Below are 26,307 nucleotides of genomic sequence, written 5' to 3' on the forward strand. Positions count from 1 at the left end.
AGCCTAAACTGTGTGAGTACCTTGTGGGTGATGAGTCATTATCATAAATCTCCAGCCTCCTCGTAGCATCTGTTCTATAGTCTGCGCTGAGCAGAAATATTATCTAATAATACCGTATATTTCCAAAGCCTTTTACAGTTCAAAAAGTGCTTTCATGTGTATTATCTCATATGATCTTCTAGGGTGTTTACAAGTTGGTATTGTGAAGGACTTTGTACCGGGCGTATTCATTTACAATTTCCAGCCCACCCCCCCACTTCGCTCGGCTTTCTTTTGTTCAGTATTCAGCAACTTACCGTTCTTTTTTTTTCCATTTCACTACAAAAAAAAAAAAAATAATAGTGGCTGAACAATGCACCAGTCGCTTGCCTAAGTCCCTCCAAAGGTAGTCATAAATGTGCTGGATTTAAGCACATGTGGTTTATTTAATCATTTGTTCATTTTTCTCTGATTGCACTGGAGTTTCACATGTTCCACCATATGTTGTCCCCGTGATGCTCTGTACACATGAGTGAGAGCCCACGAGGGGGCCCATTCTTCCCTCTCTTCTCTCCAGCTCTAGCGCTTTTCCCATCCTGGGGAAGGACATTTCCCTCAGGAGGCCCAAAAAGGGATCCACAGTCACACAGACTCAATCCCTGAGAAATGGGAGTAGCGATCAGCCAGGAAACCTGGGGCCCTGGCCTCCACTGTGATCGAGACATCCTAACTCGGGGCTTCTCTGGCTTCCAGAGGCACTAATGAGCAGGGCTGAGCGGTAATTAAGACTGTGCTCACTTCCCCATCACACAGCACAGCTGCAGCCAGCCAGGAGGAGGGAAAGGGAGGAGGACAGGAAGGATGCCTCCAGCCCTCTCTTCCCACTCAAAACCACTCTCAAGGGCTCTGTTTAGTGCAGCAAGAGGAGTCAGTAGAGCCAAAGGATGAGGGCATAACTACAGGATTCAGCTGTCCAAGGCTAGGGAGGAAGGATGCAGATGGCAGCCAGGTGTTGCATCTCTATCACATGGGGTGCCAACAGGCCAAAGCTGTGGTTTTGTTAGAGGTGAGAGGTACCCTGTCTTTCAACCAGCCTGGCACCATGGGACCTTGTCAGGATGGGACTGTTGTCTGGCAAGGAAGGGGCAGCATGACATATGCCATTCATGACTCATTGGCATGCAGATATATCATTGCTTCTGAGGAGTGTGAGACCTTTCTGGCTCACACCTTCCACCAAGGGTCTACTCTGGGTGAGAACCAACAGCATTAACAAATACTCAGTGAGCAATATTGAGCCAAGTTCTGGGATCCACAGATCAATATGACCAGTCTGTTCCAGACAGCACACCCTCCAGTGGGGAGGCAGATGTGGAAACAGAAACATGACTACTATGAGAGTGGTAAGAACAAATTCTAAGGGAAGCAGAGTAGCCTGAAGTGGATTGAGGGGAGCTCTACTTGCATGGTAGCATTCGAATTGAGTCTTGAAGCAGAACATGGATTCCCAAGAAAAGAGATTTTTAGCAAAGAGAATAGAGTGAGTAAAGGCATAGGCATGAAATAGTGGATGGCCTGTTCTAGTGCATGAACATCCAGATCCAGAAGATGAGGCAGGCCTGGCCCAGAGCATGAGTAGAGAGAGATCAGATGGATTCTAGGAGCCACAGATCTGGTGGGAACAATCACCAGTCTGACCCACATTCCCCAGTTTACATCACTTCAGGTACGCAGATGCTTCAAGACTATAAAAAAAATAAAATAAAATAGAATAAAAATAAAAATAAAAATCCCCTGGGGAGCTGTCCCAGCCCCAGGTGCTGAGCAGGAGGGGCATCAGGGGTGAATTGAGGGGCTGGTGGAAAAAAGGCAGATCTAGAGGGAAGGGGCTTGGTCAGAAGAGAAAGGCCCTGTGCTCACACAGAGAAATAGCTGCAGCCAAGGCAGAGTGATGGTGCAGGGCCTGTGTGCTAGGCTGCAGCCTGGGTCTCGTGTGGGACGGCAGGGCACCCAAATTTCCCTCATGTCCTCTGCCCACTGTTCTGGAGTCACAGGTACTCAAAGGTTTCCAGAACCTCCTCTGTCCCCAGGGAAGGGACAGAAGGAGTCAGTGATTCTGTAGAGAAAGAACTAGAAGGTTATGTAAATCAACTTGCAAACAGAGGCCCACAACACCTAAACCTGAGTCAGAGAAAGAGAGGTTAGCTTCAAAACTGCTGGAGTTTTGGAAACACTATAAGCACTTGCAAATATACAAAATCAGGACTCATTTCAAACAGCCTTTGGGAGGCATGCTAACTCATGACCACTTGGTCTGCCATCCCCTCTCCTGCCAAGAATCACAAGACTTCCCCTTCCTTTATCTGAGTGGCACAATGGCAGTTCTCCAAGGGGATCTTGGGCTGACTGTTGAATAAAAGAAGGCTGGGATGCTGGTGTGTTAAGTCACCCACCTCTTGGCTGGTGAGTGTCCACTTCATGTCTTTCCTGCAGGTAGATTGTCAGTACACTGCAAGACCTTACTTTGCCCTGAGTTGGTGGTCTTGTTTTCCATAGTCGTGTTTCCCCGAAGGTTTGAGATTTCTTGCATGGCCATGACTTGAAAGTCTAGAATTGGGCAGCCCGGGTGGCTCAGCGGTTTGGCGCCGCCTTCGGTCCAGAGCCTGATCCTGGAGACCTGGGATCGAGTCCCACGTCGGGCTCCCTGTGTGGAGCCTGTTTCTCCTTCTGCATGTGTCTCTGCCTCTCTCTCTCTGCGTCTCTCGTGAATAAATAAATAAAATCTTTAAAAAACATTTTTTTAAAGAAAGTCTAGAATTGAGATCCACAGGTGAGTTGTGTTCTCTACAGAGCTGACCTGAGGCTGCCCTGTACCCTTCACGTCTCCTTAAGAGGTCACAGGATTAACAGGACACCGGTGGACACCTCGTCCTGGCACCTGTATGTCTGCTGCATAGGAGAAAGATAAGGAGCAGAATGGGTATGTTACAGGCAAGGAGGAAAGCTGTGAGTCCGAGCCCCCATCACACACGGGCAACAAAAGATCTGGAGGCCCTTCTAGTGCCCTTGCCAGAGAAGTGGACCCAGGACCCAGCCTCGTCTCTCCCCCCTGACCTGGGAGGCATGAGAAGCAACTGTGGAGTGACCTTCAGAGCTGGGAAAAGGGGAAGGAGGATTAGAATGCCTTTTGAGTGTCTTTCTTTGGACTTTTGCATTTATAATATTTCTATTTTTGCAAGAATCATTTGGCTCTTTTTTTCTCTTAGCAGATTTTCCTTAGAGCAGTAGAGGCTTCTGCAATATGGAAAAAGTGACATTTGATCCGAAGGAGTCTGGAGGGGAGCTCTGAGTGTGGGGAACTGACCTTTTAGTAACCACCTACCCGGAGCTGCGGCCAGCTGCTGGCGAAGCGCGGGCTGAACCTCCAGGAATGATGTCTGGTGCCCTCCACAGGTCAGCTCGTGGTGCGAGTCCCGGTGCCGACCCCAAGCTGTGTGTGCGTGTGTGCGGGCCTGTGCTCGCGCCCTCCTCTCCCGCCCCGTCTCGAGATGGCTCTGGCTAACGTCTCTCCTCTCCCTCTGCTGCCAGCTGTCCCAGTTCTCTCCTCCTCTCTCCCTCTCTCCTTTCAGCGTGGCCTGGAAGCCAGAGGGAAGCAGTTGTTGCTGTTTTTCCCCAGCTCCCGCTCAAACGTGACACCCACAGAAAGGTCAAGCCCACGTGGTTCGCTGTGTCCCCTGCCTGGCCCGCCCAGGCTGTTACCATGACGACCGCTGGGCTGGAAATGTTCTCAGCCACCTCGACTCCGCGTGCACGCACACATACACACACGTTGGGTGGCTGTCCCAGGCTCTGTTCTCAGAAAAGCCACTCCAGCCAGACGTTCTGGAGTTAAAGGGCTTTTGGGAATATGGACAGACGGACACAGAAAAACAGATCAAGTCAGAGGCATACGCCAGTCTCTTTGACGGTGACCAAGAGAAACTAAGCATATTTAGGGACCGAGAGAATGTGAAGAGGCAAAAAGTGAGATGGTGACAGGGTCTCAGTGACAAGGGACTGGGGGATGATGAACAAAGCACAGCAGAGTCTGAGACAGAAAGAAGATAAAAAGAGACAAAGAGAGACATAGGGAACTCATGACAGCACAGGGGGAGAGAAGCCCCAACTGAAGAGCAAGAGGAGGGAAGAGCGATGGAGGGAGCCTGAGGGAGGAAAAGAGGGAAGAGGGGACAGGTGGGAGAGGAGTCAGCCCCCACTGCCCCGCTCCCATCTCAGTAAAGTGCCTTGTCTTGAGCTGAGGTGGGATCCAGTATTTTGTCTCATCTCTCACCTGAGACCTCAGGTGGGTTTCAGTTGATTTGCTGACCAGGCTCTTCCACTGGCTGGATAACATCTGCCATCCATTTGCCTTGCCCTAATCTAACAATGGTAAAACTGAACTCCACTCCAACACACCCCAGCACACACCCCCTCTTTCCCATAGGGAGGCCCATCTCACCCCAGACTCACCATAAATACTGGCAGCTCTGCCTCCCTTTCTCCCAGGTGATGAAATGGGTATCAGAGCACTGAGCAGGGATGGTAAGAAGTGAGGCAAAATCAGGGAGTCGTGTGACCATCAGAGGTAATGTAGCCTCATAGCAGGAGGTAACTAACATGAAGGAAGACAGAAGGGACGGCTGGAAAGACAATGAGTATGACTCAGGAATGCAAGGTAAGAGGGAGAGAGGAACAGGAGCGAGAGAGAAGGGTTTCAGAGCTCTGAACAAGGCCAGAGGAGTGGTAACTGGAGTGGCACACCAACTTGGACTGGGAATCCTGCCTCTAATGTTAGTGCATTGATTTCCCATCTTCCAAAGTGTCTCCAAGGCTTTGACTGAGGTCTCTCAGGGTCTTTGAGTTCTCAGTCATTCTTAGCCTTTTCTTCTTAAGAAACAATAGACCATCAGCAGAGGAAACTTGGAGCCCATCCAGCCTTCAACCTGTTTCTGGCCTTGACTATAGTAGAGTGAACAATGCAGCCAGTGGCCCTAATGTCATCATGTACCAAGCTCACATGTGGGTGTAGAACAGAACAGGTGGCAGCCTGGAGAGTCCAGTGCCCATGCACCTCAGCCCAGACAGCCCTTGAGGTTGCTCAGCCCAGAAGGGAGACTTCAACCCAAAAGAGCTGTGGGGTGGACTTCAGAAAAGATTATGCAGAATTAGCTGACCTGGAGATTTCACTGGGTCACAGAGGCTAGAACATGAAAATCAAAGGTCCCATGCTGTCTCTGGAAGATAGGTCCTGGACCAAGTGGGAAAGGGACCATGGCAGATGCTGTTGATGCCTTGCCCCACACCCCTTTGGCCCACTTCTTTGTCTGGCTGCAGCTGTGATGGACAGTTCCTGTGCCTGCTCACAGCCTCCCATCTATGTTAAAATGATTTACAAGAAATGCATATTTGGTCATTTAGATGACCAAAATATATTTCTCAGATATATTTGGTGTTCACCCACAGTTTATGAAAACACTTCAGAGCCAGAAAGGTGAAATAGATGTCTTGTTATTACTGAAGGTGACTTATGGACCCCCCCGCACCCCCCCCCCCAAAAAAAAAGGCAGGTGCTGGTCTCCAGGAGGAACAACTATGTGAGTAGAGGCTGGGAACCTCCAGGGATGGGGGAGGAGCTATAGGCTGAACCAGCCCATGGCCAGTGACTCAGTCATGACTATGCAATAAAGCCTCCATAATAACCCAAAATGACTAGGTTGGGAGAGCTTTGGAGTTGGTGAACAGAGTTTGTGGAGAGTGGTGTGCCTGGAGAGGGATGGAAGCTCACCTATGTATCCCTTCATCCGACTGTTGATTTCTATCCTTTATCACGTCCTTTAATAAACTGATAAATGTTGTGTTTCCCTGAGTTCTGTGCGCTACTCTAGCAGATTAACTGAACCTAAGGAGGAGGTGGTTGGAACCTCCAATCTGTAGCCAGTTGGTCGGAAGCACAGGTAACAGCCCGGGGCTTGCAGTGGGCATCTGAAGTGGCAGTTAGGGGACAGTCTTGTAAGACTGAACCTTTACCCTGCAGAATCTGATACAATCTCTGGGTAGATAGTGATAGAATTGGGCTGGATTCTTGGACCTCCTGCTGGTGTATGAGAATTGCTTGGTGGTGTGCGTAGGAGAACTTCCCTCTGATTGTTGGTAAGTGATCTAGTGTTCATTGGAAGGGATCATTATCATCTAGGAAGGGAAAAGAGCTCACCAGCTCTCCTTCCCAGATTCTGGGGAGTCCAGGGATGGACTTACTAGCAGGAAGTGCCTGTAGGTCTCCAATGGACAACCATAGATTTTCATAACTGGAAAGGACCTTAGAGGGCACCTGATCCAACTTTTTGTCAGATACAGGAATCCCCTTTACATCTGATGCCTGATTGAACACCTCCAGTGACCGGGGACTCACTACTTTTTTTTTTTTTAAGATTTTATTTATTTATTCATGAGAGACACACACACACACACACACACACACACACACAGAGAGAGAGAGAGAGAGAGAGAGATTGAGAGAGAGAGAGGCAGAGACACAGGCAGAGGGAGAAGCACACTCCATGCAGGGAGCCTAACGTGGGACTCAATCCTGGGTCTCCAGGTTCAGGCCCTGGGCCAAAGGCAGGCACTAAGCCCCTGAGCCACCCAGGTTGCCCAGACACACTACCTTGTGTGTCTGGCAGCCTTGTCTATTCTTGGACAGCTATTAGAAAGTTTACCTTGTAAGGAATGGTAACAAATCTCCCTGAAACTTCCTCCCACTGGTCCTAGTTTGTCCATTGTATGTCAGTGTTTCATTTTTCTACTCAAGATTCCTCCATACATATTTTTTAAAGATTTTATTTATTTATTCATGAGAGAGAGAGAGAGAGAAACAGGCAGAGGGAGAAGCAGGCTCCATGCAGGGAGCCCGAAGCGGGACTCGATCCCGGGTCTCCAGGATCACACCCTGGGCTGAAGACGGCGCTAAACCACTGGAGCCACCTGGGCTGCCCCCTCCATATATTTTAAGGCCAACTATGTCTATCATATCTTCTCTTTCCAGGTCAATTTGTATTGCCTTGATCTTTCTTCAAATGAGATGATCTTCTGAGCCTCCTCACTCTGGACCCCTCCTCCAGAGAGCACTGTGAGTTTGTTAATGTTCCTCTTTCATAGTGCCTAGATGATGCTTCAGAGTCATATGACCAGTGCAGAATGTATTTTTACACTATTATAGCCCTAAGTACATTTCCGCTATTGATTCCTAGAATTATAAATGTTGGCAGGTACACACTACTGACTCGATTGAACCGTAAAGACACCAAACATCTGTTGTTTTGGTTTCTCGGCATCCTTTTTGTGTTTCTGCAGGTAACAGCAACTCTCCCCTACTTCCCATTCTCAAATGGTTCTGGTGGGATTGCCAACCATGGTACCCTGTGCCTCTAGCCATAGGTTTGGGCCCGTGACCTAGGCTCAGCCAGTAAAAGTATTCTGTCCCTGGTCACAGCAATTGGTTCATCAATGGGCATGTAACCCAGGCCAGGCCATCAAAGTCCTTCCCTGGGATTTCATATATGGCATTGAAGGGCTGGATTGATGTGCAGAACTGGGATGATGTGCAAAACTTCCAGTTGTCTACCTGCTATACCTACACAGAAAGAAATAGAGAAAAGCTAAGAGTGGAAGAAAGAGGAGATTGAATATCCTGTTTGAGTCCTTGGATCCAGCTGACCTTGAGGCCAGCTCTACTTTTGTCCTTCTCAATCAATGTCCCTTTATGGCTTAATCTAGATTGAGTCTGGCTTCTGTCACTAGAATAAACTAATACACAGTTCTTTTTTGTCTTCTATTTGTAGAGTTAATTTATTTTTATCCTAAATGAAGGGCTTCATATTATCCCTGTTCGATTTCATACTTTGTCCCATCATTCCAGTCTATAAAAATTTTTAGTCTGATTCTGTTGGCTAGTTACCTATCCTCTCACTTTTGGTAAAGATGCCTTCTATGCACTTAGCCAAATCATTAATAAAAATGTTGAGCTGGGGGTGCCTGGGTGGCTCAGTCACTTTAGGGTCCGACTCTTGATTTTGACTCAGGTCATGATCTCAGGGTCCTGGGATCAAACCCCAGATAGGGCTCCATGTTCAGTGGGGAGTCTGTTTTGGGATTCTCTCTCTCACTCTCCCTCTCCCATTTGCTCTCTTTCTCTCTTAAATAAATAAATCTTTTTTTTTTTTAATGTTGAGCTGAGCAGAAAAAAGAAAAAGGAGGAATAATGAGAAGAAGAGGAGAAGGAGGAGAGGAAGAAGGGGAAAGGTGAGGGGGAGGAGGAGAGAAGAAGAAAAAAGAAACCAGCATCCTATCAGTTTATCAATGGCTTACTTTCTAGATGGTTGTTCAAACAACTGTGAATTTATACTACTATGCTCTTATCCAGCCTACATCCTTCATCCTATCTCCCATATCTAATGATTTATTTGATCAGACACTCTGCTGAAGACCATGCTGCACCTTGGCATCTGCTGAGTTACCAGTGGATAATCTCATCCAAAATGGACATAAGATAAAAAACCCAAAGTGGTACTATTCTATAAAATGCTCAAAAACCCAGGGTGCGTGGCTGGCTCAGTAGGTAGAGCATGCAACTCTTGATCTCAGGGTTGTGAGTTCAAGCCTCATGTGGAGTGTGGAGCCTACTTTAAAAAAAAAAAAGGAAAAAATACAATACTCATAAACTCTCAGTAACTCATCTCCTTTCTTGTGCACACATGCACACACAGACATCATTCCTTTCACCCACCTCTGCTTCATCCCTCCCTGCTTATCTGCAAAAGAACTCATTTTTAAAAAGTGGATCAGGTCAGCATGAAGAGAAAAGAGAAAACCTTTCCTTCAGAACAGCCTGTGATGTGTAGACCTTGGGAAAGGGAGGTGGGGAGAATGACAGGAGATGTATACACCTCTTAGCCACACATTGACTCATGGGGGCCAGCACACTGCTGCTTAGTATAGCCTCCCACTGGAGGCTGGGGCATCAAGGAGCAGAGGCCCACCCACTGTCACTCCAGTCTAGCCTGTAGGAGGCAGGGTGGTGCGCCCATGGAACATGGGCTCTGCAGACCTAAGCCAGGCTGGCAATCCCGGCACCACTTGCTAACCACCCACTACTACCTCATGCAGAAACCCAGGAGCCATGCTTCTCTCTTCCTTTTCTCTCACTCCACTCTCATTCCACTCAGATACCAAGTTCCCATGGTTCTTACCCCTCCATGCTTCCCACATCCATCTCTCTCTAGGCTCAGTGCCATGTCTTCGTTTGTGTTAACAGTCATCTCCCCAAATATTGCTTCTGCCCCATTTGTTCTTTCTTCACTTTCTGGGACTCAAATTACAAATATATTAGACTGTTTGCTGTTTCCCCACAGATCTCAGAAGCCTGGTTTTCATTTGTTTTCCTTTTCTTACTCCTACTCCTTTTTCTCTTTGTGTTTCAGCTTGGTTGAGTTCTATTGACCTTTCCCAAGTTCATTGTTTTTTTCCCCTCAGCTGTACTTGCCTATGAAATAGCTTGTTGAAGGAATTCATCTCTGATATCAAGTCTTTTACTTCTAGCATTTCCATTTGACTTTCTTATAGTTTCCATGCATCTGCTGAGACTCCCCATATGTTCATGCAGGTTGCCCATCCTTTCTCACTAGACCCATTAACATATTAGTCATTATTATTTTAAAGTTCCTATCTGTGTCATCTGTGAGTCTGGTTCTGTTGATTTCTTTATCTTTTGATGATGGATTGGGGTTTTTTTTTTCTTTCTCGCCTTTTCGTATGTTTCATAAATTTGTACTGAGTGCCCATCCTGTGTAAATAACAGATCCTGAACTATATGGTATTTATGGCCTGAAGTGGGCATTCCTCTTCTGTTGGTCTGAGGGGCTGAATCAGTTTAGTTAGGGATCAGGTTGGGTTTGGGTCTTGTTGTTACCACCATTACTTCAGTGCAAAATAGGCTTTGAATTCCTCTAGTGGTGAGCTGCTTAGACTAGGGACTGGGGTGTCAGGGTTTTTCTGGGTTCCTGCTCTACCCTCAGCTTTTCAACCATCCCTGCATGCCTGCCTCTCCACCAGCAGTAGCCTGCTGTTGCTTGCCGTGTGGTGCTAGGCTCTTGGAGGGGCAGGACACAGTGGGTTGAGGATGTGTGTGTGTTTTCCTGGTTCCCCTTTAGTCTTAGACACACCCCAAGGTCAAGAGTGGGGCTTTTTCATTATTTCTGCCCCTACTCCCTCTGAAAGCCAAATTCTGCCTTATATCTGTGGTTGGTTTTGGGGTGGCCAGAGTTTCTTGCCCTCTCCCCAGAGCAGAACAGACCCTTGCTTGAATCTTCAGCCTGTGGTGGTTTCCTGCTTTCCCTTTGGGATAGAGGGATTTTGCTTCCATTCTTCCTCACTGAATGGATCTTTGCCAGTATTAAAGAAAAGGCAAGAACGTTTTTACTCCTTACCCAGAAGCAGGTGAGTTTGGCTTTTATCACTCCCCCTCCCCCCCAAGCAAGACTCTGTTGCCCCTTCCCCAGTGGCTTAAGGCTTTTGCTAAGAAGAGAGGATTGTGGAAGCAGCTGAGGCCTTTTGTCTTCTCCCCAGCAGCTGCCTTATCTACTCCGAGTGCTCGCACCACCTAGGAGGAAAGCCCCCTCCCATGTCCTGCCCTGCTCCCACTTTTCCTCAGAACTACAGGAGAGACCTCTGGAAGAAAGCTTACCTGTGAGTAGAAACTCTTCTGTGTCTGGAGTAGTCTCCAAGCTATTCTAAATTGACACGCTAGCGCACGTGTAGCCTTTTAGGCTCTGTTAAAATTTTTGTTGGTTTCCTCTTACTCACTTGTAGGACAGTCACCTCCTTCTTCCATGCTCTGTTAAAGTTGAAACTGTTCGTGTGTGTCCCTCTCTCTCCTTGAAGAGGCTTTATTTCAGGACGCCTGAGTGGCTCAAGTGGTTGAGCATCTGCCTTTGGCTCAGGGCATGATACCGCAGTCCTGGGATTGAGTCCTGCATTGGGCTCCCTGCAGGGAGCCTGCTTCTCCCTCCACCTATGTCTCTACCTCTCTCTGTGTCTCTCATGAATAAATAAAATCTTTTAAAAAATGAAGAGATTTTATTTCATTGCCTTGTGACCTCAGCTTCCTGAGAACTCAAGAAAAACTATGGTTTTGTAGATTATCTGGCTATTTCTCATTGCTAGGGTGGGAGTGACATTTTCTTGCAGCATATTCCATATCCTAATTGGAAATAGAAGTCACTGTCAAGTCACTGTCATCTCTTCCTTAGACAATTGCAACCACCTCACAGCTGGTCCCTGCATCCAATTTTGCTCCTCTCCATACGGGATTCGGTATAAGTATTAAAATTCTGTAACCATTAGAAACTAGAAGGGACTGAAAAATAAAATACTTGAAATTAGCTGCATAAAACCTGAAACCCAGGTCATGGCGTGCCAGTTATTTATTGTTGAGTAACAAACGAGTCCAAAACTCAGTGGCTTAAGCCATGACATTTATTTTGTTCATAAAATCTGCAGGGCTTTGCAGTGACAGCTTGTCTCTGTTCCACTTGATGTCAGCTGGGGTGGCTTGAAGGCTGGGGCCTGAAATCATTCAAATCTCTTCTATGTCTTATGCCTGGGGTGTGAAGACTCACAGCTGGGGGCTAAGCTGCTGGGAGCACCTGTTTCCCATGGTGCTTCTATAGTATGATGGCTTCAGGGTAGCCAGACATACTACATGTTGGCTTACAACAACCAAGGAACATGTTGGAGTGGGGGAGGGGGAGGGTGGGATGTTTTTATGCCCTAGCTTCAGAAGTCACATTATTTGTCCTGTACTCTATTAGCAAGGCAATTACATAGGTCTACCCAGGTTCAAGGGGAGGGAGTATTGGCCTAAAATCCCAAAAGAGGAGTGGCCCCATCATACTGTAGGATGAAAGGGGGGGTGTGATGTATTGATATGTCCATCTTTGCAATATACCAAACATAATTCTACTTATTCTGTAACAGTGAAACAATAACTTCAAAGAAATTAGGCTAGAAAATATAAATAAGGGAAAACCACAAACCACCTAATTGCATAATTCGTACAGAACTATCATTGCCAAGTGTGAATTTGTGCTTCCCTAATCAATTTAATCATGTGTTACCCATGGCAGCCCTAACCATCTTTCTAGATGCAACTCTGATCCTGTCACTGCCCCTCTTAAAATGACCCATTAGTGGAGCCCCTGGGTGGCTCAGTGAGTTAAGTGTCCCACTCTTGATTTCCACTCAGGTTGTGATTTTAGGGTCATGGAATTGAGCCCCGTGTTGGGCTCTGAGCTTGGTGTGGAGTCTGCCTGTCTCTCTCCCTCTGCTTCCCCTAATCCCTTAAATAAATAAATAAATAAATAAATAAATAAATAAATAAATAAATAAATAAATAAATAAAATCTTTAAAAACAAATGACCCATTAGCTCCTTCTTGACCCTAAAATAAAATCCAACCTCCTTAACATGGCTTACAAAGCCCTTTATACCTGACCTCGGTTTATTCATTTTCAACCTCACCCTTTGATGCTTCCTCCTCTGTTCTTTATGCTCCAATGACACTGAACTACTTTCCTGTCTCCAAACTTTCTTTTGCCTTTAGGCCTGTGTATGTGCTGTTTTCCTCTTCTGGGACTTTGCTATGCCCCCATGTTTTTCTCCCTCTATTCTCAGTCTGACTGCTACTCATTTTTCCTGGATCCAGCTTCCCTAACAGAACCTTTCTCCTACCTCCCACCCTGACTGGCCTAGGGCTCTCATAGCTCCTCCCCATATGCTGTAAAGCACCCTTTGTAATGCCTTGACTCTGCAGCACCAGGGATTACAGCACTAATTAGCTAGGCCCTATCTCTCCCTCCATCAGTCCATGTGGAAGATGTGGTTTTGCTTTATTCACCACCATGCACCATGCAGGGCCTCAATAAATATTGGCAAGGTGAATGAATCTGTGCCTTAAACAACCCATTTCTGGGTTCAAGTAAACAGCTCTCCTGCAAATCTAAGATTGCTACGGCAGCATCCTGTCTTGAATCTTGTAACTCAAGTACGGCCAAAGCTGGTTGGGATGGTTTGGAATGTTCAGGAAAATAGTCTTTCTTCATGTGCCTGGAGCTTTTCTCAACCTTGGGGAGTCATCCCAAGGCAGGGCCAGGGAGTGGCTCCAGGGTGGTTTCCCTCTTCCAGCAATAGTCCTGGTGGGTAGGCCTGCCTGAGAGGGATACATCTCAGCAACAGCTGGTGGGATGTTTGTTTACTTTCTGTGCCTACATCCAGAGCCTATTTCTGGAACAGGTACTGGACGCAAGCCTGTGCCATTCCAGCATTGATCTTACCAAGCCCTGGGTGATGAGCACCATGTGCCAGGAGAGAACAGTGGTGGTCACAGTCACTTCACTTATCTCCCTGGCTCTAACCCAACCTTCTTTGGGTATGCCAAATCATTTCTGCTTTGCCCTATTGGTAACTGTCCTTACTTGGCTCTAAGGGTTAGCATTAAATATTGCTCCATTTGCTCTTTCTGTTTCACTTGGGGTAACAAAAAGTGCCCTCTCAACTCACATTTTACTGATTTGAGGAAGTGCTAACTGGAGTTCCTTGGGAATTTCCAGGGTCAAAGGAAATAAATCAGCATTTCTGGCCAATACAATTTTTCCTCTGGTTAGTTGAATTTCTAAAAGGGAACTGGAACACAAAGAGGTCATTTGATTTGTGATCACACAATAAGCCACAAGATAGATAAAGATAGCACCCAACACTCTTAGATTCAAATATAGTACCATTTCAATAGCTAAGTTCAGTCTATATTAATAAGTTAGCTTTGGGAGCTAATATCAAATTTGTTTTTGGTAAATGGTGCTTTACCTTTTTTTAAGAGCCATCACTGGGGCACCTAGGTGGCTCAGTTCATTAAGCATCCAACTCTTTATTTCAGCTCAGGTCTTGATCTCAGGGCCGTGAGTTCAAGCCCCATGCTGGGCATGGAGCCTACTCAAAAAAAAAAAAAAAAAAAAAGGCCATCACTTAGATTGTCATCTCTAAACCAATTCAGGAATCAAAATTGCAACTCACTGGACTCACTTCTTGCAATCAGCCTCTATTAAAGAGTTACATGAGCAGGCAGCCGAAAATCCAGGATCTTTGTCCCATACTTTACCCAGGTTTTCACATGGGGCTAAAAGCCTTCCAGTCCAAAAGTTCCTTTTTGGTTCCGCTAACTCAATTTGCCACCTCCTCACACTAAAATTTCTGTTTCTTAGGTAGAAAATGGAAGGTAGGGAATAGGCAAAGCTAGAATCTTGCCTGAATTACAATCACTTTTCTGGTATGGATACATTCTCTGTCGGATGATCAGCTGCTCTTTAGGAGAGTGTTTGGGACCTTACTGCTTTATTTCTTAAGTTGTTACTGAGAAAGAATCATTTTTGTTTATCATGCAGCAAGAAGAAAACTCAGTCTTTAAAAAAAAAAAAAAAAAACTATCCATCCACCTGAAAGCCATCAGAGGACCTTGTAGGAAGAGTGTGGTCTAGCACCTGAACCTAGGCAGGGATGGCAACTAGCAAGCTCAGTCCAGGCCCAGATGATTGTCAGTGTCTGGCTTCCTCAAAGTATTTAGGGAACACAGAGGGTCACTCTCTGTCAAAGCTACCTTACTGTTAAAAAGCAGGAGGAATAAAGCTAACACCATTAATCAATTTAAAAAAGGAAAGTATGTCTGGAAATTACCTCCCTTTGTATAATTTAGCAAGTATATAGAATTATCTGGTTGATTCCTATCCTTTCAGACAAGGCAAATACTTGATTTAGATAGGAGCACATGTTCTCTGCAGATTTTTATGGTCACCCTGCTCATCATTAGGGATTTGAAACCTATTACCCAGCAAGAAGCTCCATAGAGCCACAGCCACAGAATCCTGGCCACAGAATCCTACCCTAAGAGCACCGAGGCCTGGCTTGTCACAGCGTGCATGTTAAAAATAGAAGGCTGGCAAAGGAATCAGCTCTCCTACATTGTCACACACTTGTCTTTACCTCTATAGTGCCTGGGAGCATCTCTCTGAGGGGGAAAGCAGGCCAAGAGCACAACACGCACTGCTATTATGATGAGAAAAGTTTTATATGAACAACATTTACTGAACAAGAACATGATAAAGGAGGGAAGCACAGGCTCCGCCAGGAAAGCTGCCACAAGCAAGCTTGGAACTATTCAGGAGTGGTGTCAAATAGCAACACTATATTTACAAGTCTAATTTGAAGCCTGGCTCTTTTTAAGTGCAAGAGGAAGTTAGGGGAGAAGCCATGCATGAAGCCAAAAATATATATATACACACAAACACCCAAGTTTTCATACTTTTGTCCATTTTCTCCATGAGGAACAAATCAGACAAAGGAAAAGTGCAGCCTCTTTCCCTAAAGGCCCTATATTTATTACAAACTTAGAGAAGCCCCACATGGGGTGTGGATCCAAGGAGGCAGATTTGATTCTCTTCTCCTTGGCCCCACTCACCCCTGACAATTAACCAAGGGAATGCAGGGAACCCAGGCAGGAACATCCAGAAGAGGCAAGAAAAAATATGGCTCACTTAGCTTATATATTATACACAAGGGTACCCAGTTTCTGCAAATACTTTTGTACTTGCTGCTTCACAAGATTCTTTGCGGACTTCTCACCTGCAGCAACAGAGCTCAGGCAAGCTGTGAGATGCAGAGGAAAGCAGTATCTTGATCCAGCATGCACTGGGTCAGTCACTTTATCCACAACAGTCACACATGCCAGCCCCAAGCAAGTCCTCAGGGGGCCCACAGCTGTTTGCTTTGTTAAGTGGGAGGGTGGGCTTCCCCTCCTCCCTAGATTTCTCCTTGTTGCTCTGACGAGCTCTCCGCTGTTCCCTCTGGACCCAAGACAGCTGCTCAGCGTGTGTGTGTGTGTGTGTGTGTGTGTGTGTGTAATTTATTGTTCCGTTGCCGCTGGCTTGTCCCCGGCTGCTGGCTTTTCAACCTGGGATTCTGGAGGAATCAGATACTGGACCTCCTCTGTACTGATGGCTACTTTATCTGGCTGGAGCCACCTCTTGAAATGTTCCAAGGTGCTAGGAGAGAGCAGGAGGAAAGGGTGGCTGCATCAGACCCGGCTGATTAATTACTTAATGATTATCTCAGTTACTCAAATGCTGCCTTCCCGCCCACCACCAGTTTCTTCCTACAATTGTTTTTCCACTGCTAACGGGGGAGAATGACGATACTCCTCGGACAGCTGTGCATCCTGGCAGCTCAGCAGCATAATTTACCCCCTAGTGGGCACTCTGGCTATAAGCAGCACCAGGCCTCCTTCAAATGCACAGCCTCTGAAGGCTTGGTGAGAATAACTGAAGAGCTTATGCCTCAGTTCTGTTTTTTTTTTCCCCTCAAAACTAGAGAGGAAATTGTCCAAGGGAGGAAACATTCAAATATATAGCAAATTATTATTATTTATTTATTTATTTTTAATATAGCAAATTATTAGTGAGCATCTTGAAATCTCCTATACCTGAGGCAATCTGAGACTAGATTATACTTACAACACTTAGTTACACTAAGCATCATTTTTTGGAGAGTTTTTTGTTTGTTTGTTTACTTCATCCTATAGCAAGTCCCCAAGATGGAAACATCTGCACAGCAATTTCTCCCACGAAGAAATACTCACTACGCCAGAGGGCTCTTTTTTGGTTTGGATCTGTGTGGTGGGGGAAAGTGCCCCCTCCTATCTTCCTTAAGTACCCAAGACCTACCACTCTAAAGCTTATGAGATGTTCATAGTAAACTATAAATGACAACAAGTAATGTAAACCTTACTCTGTGCTTTTCAATAGCCCAAAGTCTTAAGCCAAGAAGTAGTCGTCACCACCAGATTTTAGACACCCAAAACTGGGGGAATTGTGTTGTAGACAGTAGGATTTCTCAGCCCATTACTCCTCTGCCAATTACTACCAGCAGATTTTAGACACCCAAAACTGGGGGAATTGTGTTGTAGACAGTAGGATTTCTCAGCCCATTACTCCTCAGCCCATTACTACCTGGCCTTCACATACATGAAGAATCACACAATTCCACTACAAAATGGCTTCTGTTTAAAACAGAAACTTTGAAATCTGCAAATAAATGCATATCTACTGTTTCTGGTGTACTTGTAATAATGCTTATAGAAGCGTTCCCACAGATGGCAGCTCAGGGGAACAAGTGTGCACAGCTCAGAGGCCTAAGGTACTCCAGGTGCATTTCATCTTCATCTAGCACACTTTTCCTAGAATTGTTTCAACTTGCTTCTATAGAAAAGGAAACCTCACATCATTTTAGGTATTGATAAAAACACAGAAACAGTAACTCGTGCCTTGGTGCTGATCTGGTTTCAAAAGAAAAAGAATTCCTACTTGAGAATTATGCAGGACAAAATGTTCTTTTCTTCACAGTATTGGAAAGGAGGCAAACATTCAACGGGAGAGAGAAGAGAATACCAAATTACTGGTGGGTTGGGAAGGTGGGCATCTTCAAGTCTTTTGTGTTTGGGGTGATTTAAGGTTCAACTGGGTTGCGTCTTTAGAGACAGAAAAGAGAAAACAGCGTATTATTTGCTGAGGCCTCAGAAGGTAGGCAGTTAGGCTGCCCTTAGATGCCACACCGATTTCTGAAGAATCTAGGGGACATGCTGATGCAATATTTAAGCTAATGTAAGTGAAAATGCTTTGCAAATTAAGAAGTAAAATGTAACTATTAAGCTTTATTCACCTACTGTCCCTGATTTCAGCAGCCATATCTTTATCTTACATCATGGGACTCCTAAAATCAATGTTAATGATATGTTGCAAACTTAGGTGATGTTTCCCTAGGACCTTTGGTTAGAATTCAGGCTTTTACTTCCCTCACTAATTTTTTTATTTTGAATGATTTCTTACCGAACTTTAAGATTCCCTTAGGACTAATATGAATAGCTAACAGTTACATAGTACTTACCAGGTGCCAGGTCTGTTCTAAGCTCTTCACACACAGTAACTTATTTAACCCTCACAACAACCCAAAGAGGGAAGAGCTCCTATTCCTGCTTTACAGACGAGGGAACTAAGGCACACCCAGGTTTCTTCCTCAAGAACAACCAGTAAGCAGCAGAGTCACTTTCCCAGGTGTCGAGCACCATCCCGCTCTTTGTGGCAGAAGGCCCTCTCCCCCTCTCCTCTCCTCTTCCTCTCTGTATCCATCCCACCTACACATACGGTTCGAGTCCTGCCTTCTTTGACACAAACACCAGAGCCCACAGGGAGTTCAATGGTCCCTCAACTCCCAAAGCATGTTTTATCACTTCCACTCACCCAGATTTTTTCTTATACTGCTTTCTTTTGTTAGGTGTGTCCTTATATATATTTGTCATCTTTCCTCAGATAGTTGTGGGGACAAAAAAAGGGCGGGGAAGGGGCCTAAAACTTCCTTACATCTTCCCAGCACCCCAGCCTCATTATATCATGGGCAGGGTCTTCACACAGTAGATGCTTAAGAAATTCATTCACTTAGTCTATACAGATTTGAATACCTACAGTATGGCAGAAATTCTGTAAGGCACTGGCGAGTCACAGGTAAGACACACTTCTAGTTGCTGATCAGCTACTACTTTCCCAAACACACTGTATACTTAGAAATGAAGACAGTGCTTTCTCCTCAGTTCTGTTCAATCTGTGATCAAGATATTGATAGAGTATTTGCTTTTTTGCAAAAATAATAATTATCAAAATCTACTGCACCAAGATGAAGTAGAGCAACCTTATTAAAAACGATTATTTTGAGCTCAGATAAGCTGATGTTAATATTGACCAATTTCTGGACTCAAATGTCACTCTCCCCGAATTCCTTTGAGAAAGAGAAATGCTGTCTGGACTGAGAACCAATTACCTCTCATCAGAATCAAGTCCATCCACAAAGAACTCTGATGCTAACTTCTCCTGGAGGAACCGATCCCAGCATTCCTTCTTGGCTTGGGCCAAGGTTCGAAGCATGTCCTTGGAAGTCACTTCCTGATTTAAACCTTTGATTCTTCTCAGTTTCTTCTCTAAAGAGAAGAGAAGAAGCTTAACAAGGAAAGTGAGTATGATATGAAACTAAATCTAAAATGCAAGATGACAACTTAAAAATTCTCTCACTGATGAGTACATCCACACTCCCTGCAAAAGAGCTCTTTTTTTTTTTTTAAGGACAGGTAGAGGGAACATACATTTTTCTTTTACCTTCCCCACGTCTTAACTCTGTATTGTATCAAATACATATACATGTTTTGCAAACATGTATACATCAAATACATATACATGTCAAATACATGTTTAACCCCATAGGCTCTCATAAATAAATCAATGGCACATTTTCTTTGAAATCGCAGAAGCCAGCAGGTATCTCTCAAAGGCATAACTTGTTTTCCCTGGCTTGACACACGTGTCACCTCTTTGAAAATAGTCTCTCTGAGGAGTAAATGGTTTTTCTTTTTGTTACAGTGACATGAAGTAGTTTCCAAATCTCATGAGAAAGAATTAGAGAAAATGATGAAAGATCTAATGGTTCATTAGACATTAAAATTGGCTTAATGAGAACTCAATAATAAGAGACCTTTAAGATCTCTATGTGTAATTAAATTCTTTTTATTTTTTAAGATTTTATTTATTTATTCATGATAGAGAGAGAGGCAGAGACACAGGCGGAGGGAGAAGCAGGCTCCATGCCAGGAGCCCGACGCGGGACTCGATTCCGGGACTTCTGGATCACGCCCTGAGCCAAAGGCAGGCGCTAAACTGCTGAGCCACCCAGGGATCCCCTAAATTCTTGATTAAAGAAAAGCAATCTCCCAACATTTTTTAAAGTTACTCAACTTGTGGCCTGGATGTTGGAACCTAATAAAAACAAACATCTTGGGACGTCTGGGTGGCTCAGCAGTTGAGCATCTGCCTTTGGCTCAGGGCATGATCCTACGGTCCTGGGATCGAGTCCTATATCGGGTTCTCTGCATGGAGCCTGCTTCTCCCTCTGCGTATGTCTCTGCCTCTCTATCTCTCTCCATGTCTCTCATGAATAAATAAATAAAATCTTTGGGACACCTGAGTGGCTCAGTGGTTGAGCGTCTGCCTTTGGAAGCTCAGGGTGTCGAGTCCCATGTCGGGCTCCCTGCGAGGGGCCTCTTTCTCCCTCTGCCTGTGTCTCTGCCTCTCTCTCTCTCTCTGTCTCTCATGAATAAATAAATCTTTAAAAAAAACTTTAAAAAACAAACATCTTCTAATCCCAGTGAGAATGGTGCACATGGCTTACTGATGATAGATGTTTAATTACTCTTCTTTGCATTTAAGTGTAAGTGTGGAACAACTGAAGAAGAGAAGGAAGGGTATCACCATTTGCCTTCTGCTTTAATGTAGCCTTGCCTTCAACGATAGTAAATGGGTAAAGGATGGCCTTTTGGAGAGGGGTGAATATCAAGCCCAGACCTAATTGGAACTTTATGATTTGCAATCCTGCTTTCATTTCTAAAGAAGCCACATCAGCTTGCACTTATATATCAAAATAACTACTACCTTTTGTTGCTCCAAGTTATCACCAGTTCACCCATGCAAAAAGCCTGTAGTTGATAAGTGTTAAATATTTGAGGAGTTTTTACCTCCTTGAGGATATGAAGAGAATTATGTGGATTCATATTGAGCTGGCTAAGTTTTTAATTGTTGCTTGTAGTGGATACTTTTTTTAAAAAGATTATTTATTAGGGCAGCCCCGGTGGCACAGTGGTTTGGCGCCGCCTGCAGCCTGGGGTGTGATCCTGGAGACCCGGGATCGAGTCCCACATCGGGCTCCCTGCATGGAGCCTGCTTCTCCCTCTGTCTGTGTCTCTGCCTCTCTCTCTATGTGTCTATGAATAAATAAATATTTTTTAGGGATCCTGGGTGGTCCAGCGGTTTGACGCCTGCCTTTGGCCCAGGGCGCGATCCTGGAGACCCGGGATCAAATCCCACATCGGGCTCCCGGTGCATGGAGCCTGCTTCTCCCTCTGCCTGTGTCTCTGCCTCTCTCTCTCTCTCTCTCTGTGACTATCATAAATAAATAAAAATTTTAAAAAAATATATTTTTTAAAAAACCTTAAAAAAAACTTAAAAAAGATTATTTATTAGAGAGCACGTGTGTGCATTTGATGGGGGGGGGGGGGGCAGAAGGAAAGAGAGAGAGAACCTGAAGCAGACTCCCCCACCAAGTGCAGAGCCCAACCAGGGGCTCAGTCTTACGACCTTGCGATCACGACCTGAGCCAAAATCAAGAGTTAGATGCTCAACCAATTAAGCCACCCCTTTTTGATACAGATCTATCCGGCAATAAAAACAATCTTTACACTGTTTGGCCTTGGTTCTAAAGGTGGAAGGCACTCTTTTGGGCTGGAAAAAGTCTTCCTTTTTCTGTGTGCTCAGTACTTAATTGGGTGTGATCTAAGTTGGGCAGGCAGAAACAGGCAACAGAAAATTTGCATACTCCAGGGACACCTGGGTGGCTCGGTGGTTGAGCATCTGCCTTTGGCTTGGGTAGTGATCCCGGGGTCCTGGGATCGGTCCGAGTTGGGCTCTCTACGGAGAGCCTGCTTCTCTCTCTCTGCCTGTGTCTTTGCCTCTCTCTGTGTCTCTCATGAATAAATCTTTAAAAAAAAAAAAAGAAAAAGAAAAAGAAAATTTGCATACTCCAAATCTGCCTGCCATTGCCTCCCAGGCTCTGCCACAGCCACAGAAATGGCTCTTATTCATTCCTTAGAAATGAAATTTTAAGCATATTTTTTTTTAATTTTAAAGATTTTAAGTAATCTCTATACTTAGCATAGGATTCAAGCTTGCAACCCCGAGATCAAGAATTACATGCTCTGACTGAGCCAGCCAGGTGCCCCTTAAACATCTTCTTAGCTGATTTTAGAAAAGATCAGTGGAGTTTTAACTTTCCGAACCAATCTTCACCAATCAAATCACCACCAAATCCATTAAAGTTTCTAACAACCCCTGGGCACAGGATACCAACAAGCGTAGGATCTGGTTCTCCAGTTTTCTCAGATTGTTGTTGTGTCTTCTCCTTATCATCATTAAGCAGATGTTCTGACTGCCACAGAACTGAATTGTCAACCTCCTTGGCCATGGCTGCAAGTATTACTATCCGAACTTTGGGGGCTTCTTGACAAATTTCACATTACACCTGTAAGTTTCTTGTTACCCATCATTCCACTTGTGTTTTTCTCATATCTTTTTCCTCCAGTAGATCATTAACAAAATTCCCTTTGTTCTTCCAAGGTATTAGTTAGCGATCATGAAAACTCTATTCTGATTCTTTTCTTCCTCAAATAATTATTCCCAGGTTTGTTTTTATGACACATAGATGGGTCTCATGGATGTTTAGTAAAAGGATACCACAATTCTAAAGCAATCACTGCCCTAGACTGATATTTTTCTTTCCCTTTGCATGGGACAATCTGAATCTTTTTCCTGTATTTGGAGTCTCTCTAAATACTGACACTTACGGGCACAGGACAGATGTTTTGAGGAAATATTTTAAAAGTTAAATGACTAAAAAAAAAAATTAAATGACTAACAAGAGGTAGAATGAATTTTATGTCAACATGCTCCCATTCTGGGACACCTGGGTGGCTCAGCGGTTGAGCATCTGCCTCTGGCTCAGAGTGTGATCCTGGGGTCCTGGGATCGAGTCCCACATTGGGCTCCCTACTAGGAGTCTGCTTCTCCCTCTACCTATGTCTCTGCCTCTCTGTGTCTCTCATGAATAAATAATCTTAAAAAAAAAGTTCCTAGTCCAACAATCAATTTAATATAAGTTTTTTAGTACAGTAGTTTTTTTTTTGTTGGTTTTTTTTTTTTTTAATTCATTTATGATAGTCACAGAGAAAGAGAGAGAGGCAGAGACACAGGCAGAGGGAGAAGCAGGCTCCATGCACCAGGAGCCTGACGTGGGATTCGATCCCGGGTCTCCAGGATCGCGCCCTGGGCCAAAGGCAGGCGCCAAACCACTGCGCCACCCAGGGATCCCTACAGTAGTTTTTCAATACAAAGGTTTTATCAGAATTCCATGTGCAGCTCGGGGGCCATGACCTTTTCTTTCAGATGACATAATGTCTGACACTTTGGGGTTCTCTGAATATATGCGCTATCAATAGTAGGCAGGAGGCTTCTACAGAATGCCAAGAAATGAAGCAGAATTCAAATGAAACAGTCAAGGCAGGAGGTAACAAAGACAGTTTTAAGGAAAATACAAGGAAAAGGGTGCTCCTGGGGCACCTGGCTAGCTCAGTCAGTAGACCATGCAACTCTTGATCTCGGGGTTGTGAGTTCAAGCCCCATGATGGGTGTAGAGATTACAAAGTAAAATCCTGGGACGCCTGGGTGGCTCAGCGGTTGAGCGTCTGCCTTTGGCTCAGGGCATGATCCTGGAGTCCCAGGATTGAGTCCCACATTGGGCTCCCTGCATGGTGCCTGCTTCTCCCTCTGCCTGTGTCTCTCTCTGTGTGTCTCTCATGAATAAATAAATAAAATCTTAAAAAAAAAAAAAGTAAAATCTTAAAGAAAAAGAAAAGGGTGCTCCTTCCCAACAATCAACCTGAAATATCCACCTAGAAGTAGATCCAACAATAAATATGGTGAAGACAAAAAAAAAAAAAACAGTAATAATTAAGAATAGAAACCAGGTGATGTAACAGAACTTCAACATGTTTCCTTAAAGCCACCAACTTCTGATTCAATAAAAAGAAAAGCCATATAACTTACCTAGAGATGCTAAATACACTTCTGAATCCTGCAAGGGAGCCCACGGCTTTGTAGCTGGCTGAACAGCAAAATCTGGGGCTTCCCTGTGGCCTGTACCCGCAGGGTATGAATCCATAAAGGAGTCTGAGAAGGCATTATTGGCACCATCTTCTTGGTCAGGTTTTGGTAAACAGGAGCAGATTTCAGCCCAAAGATCAGGGCCAGATCTTGTGGTTGTAGAGTCAATGCTCTCAAACATTTTCATTTGGAATCTGAGCTGAAAAACAGAAATGTAAGGACTGGCTTTAAGGATATAGTATTAGGGGATCCCTGGGTGGCGCAGTGGTTTAGCGCCTGCCTTTGACCCAGGGCGCGATCCTGGAGGCCCAGGATCGAATCCCACATCGGGCTCCCGGTGCATGGGGCCTGCTTCTCCCTCTGCCTGTGTCTCTGCCTCTCTCTCTCTCTCACTGTGTGCCTATCATAAAAAAATTAAAAAAAAAAAAAAAAAAAAAAAAAAAAGGATATAGTATTAGTATACAGTACTCAGATATTTGTTTACCCAATGAAGGAAGGTAACAGGCTTTCAAGAAGTTTCTCTAAATTTAAAATGTCTTTTATTAGAGTCCTGTGTTACAGATATAAAGATTACAAAAGCATAGTTGTATTCCTCTTCTGGCTCTGCACTCAAATTGTTTTCATAATAAAGTTCTTTTAAAAATGAAATATCTACAAGCAAGACACGAAAGGACAAATAGCGAATGATTCCACTTATATGAAGTACCTACTGCAGTCAAATTCATAGAGTAGGAAACTAGAATGGTTGTTGCCAGGGGTTTGGCAGAGGAGAGAATGGGAGTTATCGTTTAATGGGTATGGAGTTTCAGTTTGGGAAGTTCTAGCGATGGATGATCCTGATGGTCTCACAACCATATGAGTGTCACTGAACTGCACATTTAAAACTGGTTAAGGGCAGCCGGGGGCGGGGCGGGGTGGGGGGCGCAGCGGTTTAGCGCTGCCTTCAGCCCAGGGCGTGATCCTGGAGACCTGGGATTGAGTCCCACATCAGGCTCCCCGCATGGAGCCTGCTTCTCCCTCTGCCTGTGTCTCTGCCTCTCTCTCTCTCTCTCTCTCTCTCCTGTGTTTCTCATGAATAAATAAAATCTTAAAAAAAATAAAATAAAACTGGTTAAATGGCCAATCTTAAGTATGTTTTAACATACACAATTTCTAAGACATTTCCAATGGAGACAACAATTCTGCACTTTTCTCCAAAGATCTCCAAAATGCAACCATTCTGTCCAAGCCAATTAAAATCTGTCTTCAATAAGACATAGACTTAAAGGCCTTGCAGAGTTCCAAATACATGAGGATAATAAAACTGCTTCTTGGTGAAAACTGTGAGAAAGTAATGTCATATGTAAAGCCCATGTGCTCATTACATGTAGAAGCTGGGCTTTATACCTTATTCTTATTTTATAAATTCTTTTTTATTTTTTTAAGATTTTCTTTACTCATGAGAGACACAGAGAAAGAGGCAGAGACATAGGCAGAGGGAGAAGCAGGCTCCTGGTGGGGAGTCTGATGTGGGACTCGATCCCAAGACCCCTGGATGACAACCGAGTGGACGGCAGGTGCTCAACCACTGAGCCACCCAGGCGTCCCTATTTTATAAGTTCTTATTTTAAGAGTTAGAAACACTGAAAGAGATATTTCCATCAGTTTACAGATGAAGGAACTGAGGATCAGAAGGGTAACAAGTCAAGGGTACTTGGCTGATATATGGTGATTCCTTAACTGGAAACCAGACCTGAGCCAGTCCAAAATGCAAGTTCTTATTCAATACTACACTGCCTGGGGCTTTCATATACTCTTACAGGATGGGTTGACACCTTCTTTCAGGAGAGACCTTTGAGATTATGAAGGCTGCCTGGGGTAAGGTCTGAATAATTCTAGGAGTGAGAGCCCAGCCAGCGCAAGGGCCCAGAAGTAAAAAGGGACAGATATGTCACAGTGGCCCTGAATGAATTGATGCCAGGATCCACAACGACCCTCCAACCCCCTTCCGAAGTCGTTTGAACCCACCCAAAGCACAACTTTGCTCGCCCCGAAGCCCCGGGCCTTCCCCGCTTCTCCCTAGGGAAGTCCAGAACAGTGCAGGGAACCCCGGTGTCCAGACCCGGGCCTCAGTCACTCTGGCCTCAAGGACTGGCTGGACGGGATGAGAGGCCCCGAGGCCCCTCTGTGGTATCCCGGGATGGAACCCGGGCCGGGGATCTAAAACGTTGGGCAGCCCTGCCCCTCCTCACCTACCGCAACCGCCTGTCCAGCTGCTCACCAGCGCTGGGCTCAGTTCCGTGGCTGAAGGCTAGGAGGCTGGGGGGGCGGAGTCTCCGAGTGACGGATCCCGGAGTCCTCCAACCACCGCCCGACCTGGCGATGTTCTGTGCGTGGATTGGTTGAC

The 26,307-nt window shown here is 45.1% G+C and overlaps 2 protein-coding genes across 8 annotated transcripts in view; one reads left to right on the plus strand and one right to left on the minus strand.

Annotated features, from left to right (window-relative positions):
• RPUSD2 (RNA pseudouridine synthase domain containing 2) overlaps window positions 1-26,307 on the plus strand; it is a 58,524-nt gene that overhangs the window by 22,406 nt on the left and 9,811 nt on the right. For 2 of the 4 annotated variants that reach the window (XM_072738295.1, XM_072738296.1), the window contains 2 exons: window positions 3,249-3,432; window positions 7,061-7,144. The gene's annotated coding sequence lies outside the window, so the exon portion shown is untranslated. Of the gene's footprint in view, window positions 1-3,245; window positions 3,433-7,060; window positions 7,145-10,641; window positions 10,759-10,881; window positions 11,019-26,307 lie in introns of those variants that run through there. The other 2 variants (XR_011997338.1, XR_003234996.2) reach the window with 2 other exon arrangements.
• CCDC32 (coiled-coil domain containing 32) lies at window positions 15,169-26,245 on the minus strand. Of its 4 annotated transcripts, none has more exons than XM_025998474.2 (4): window positions 26,157-26,245; window positions 23,865-24,120; window positions 18,985-19,141; window positions 15,169-16,160 (listed from the first exon to the last, which is right to left on the minus strand). In XM_025998474.2, exons 2-4 carry the CDS (start codon window positions 24,106-24,108, stop codon window positions 16,022-16,024), a joined length of 540 nt encoding a protein of 179 aa, XP_025854259.1. In that variant the 5' UTR covers window positions 24,109-24,120; window positions 26,157-26,245; the 3' UTR covers window positions 15,169-16,021. The 4 variants fall into 4 exon arrangements, with proteins under 4 accessions (XP_025854259.1, XP_025854261.1, XP_025854262.1 ...); XM_025998476.2 differs by having other exon boundaries at window positions 23,865-24,115; window positions 26,157-26,236; XM_025998477.2 differs by having other exon boundaries at window positions 26,182-26,235.

Source organism: Vulpes vulpes, chromosome 15 (genome assembly GCF_048418805.1).
Source record: "Vulpes vulpes isolate BD-2025 chromosome 15, VulVul3, whole genome shotgun sequence".
Classification (NCBI taxonomy): domain Eukaryota; kingdom Metazoa; phylum Chordata; class Mammalia; order Carnivora; family Canidae; genus Vulpes; species Vulpes vulpes.

What these genes read in the sequence shown, in the direction of transcription:
- CCDC32 (XM_025998474.2), bottom strand. Translation starts at nt 24,108, where the DNA reads ATGAAAATGTTTGAGAGCATTGACTCTACAACCACAAGATCTGGCCCT. An exon ending in AGTGTATTTAGCATCTCTAG is followed by an intron (nt 19,142 to 23,864) that starts GTAAGTTATATG and finishes TCTTCTCTTTAG; the next exon opens with AGAAGAAACTGAGAAGAATC. An exon ending in GGACTTGATTCTGATGAGAG is followed by an intron (nt 16,161 to 18,984) that starts GTAATTGGTTCT and finishes GCTCTCTCCTAG; the next exon opens with CACCTTGGAACATTTCAAGA.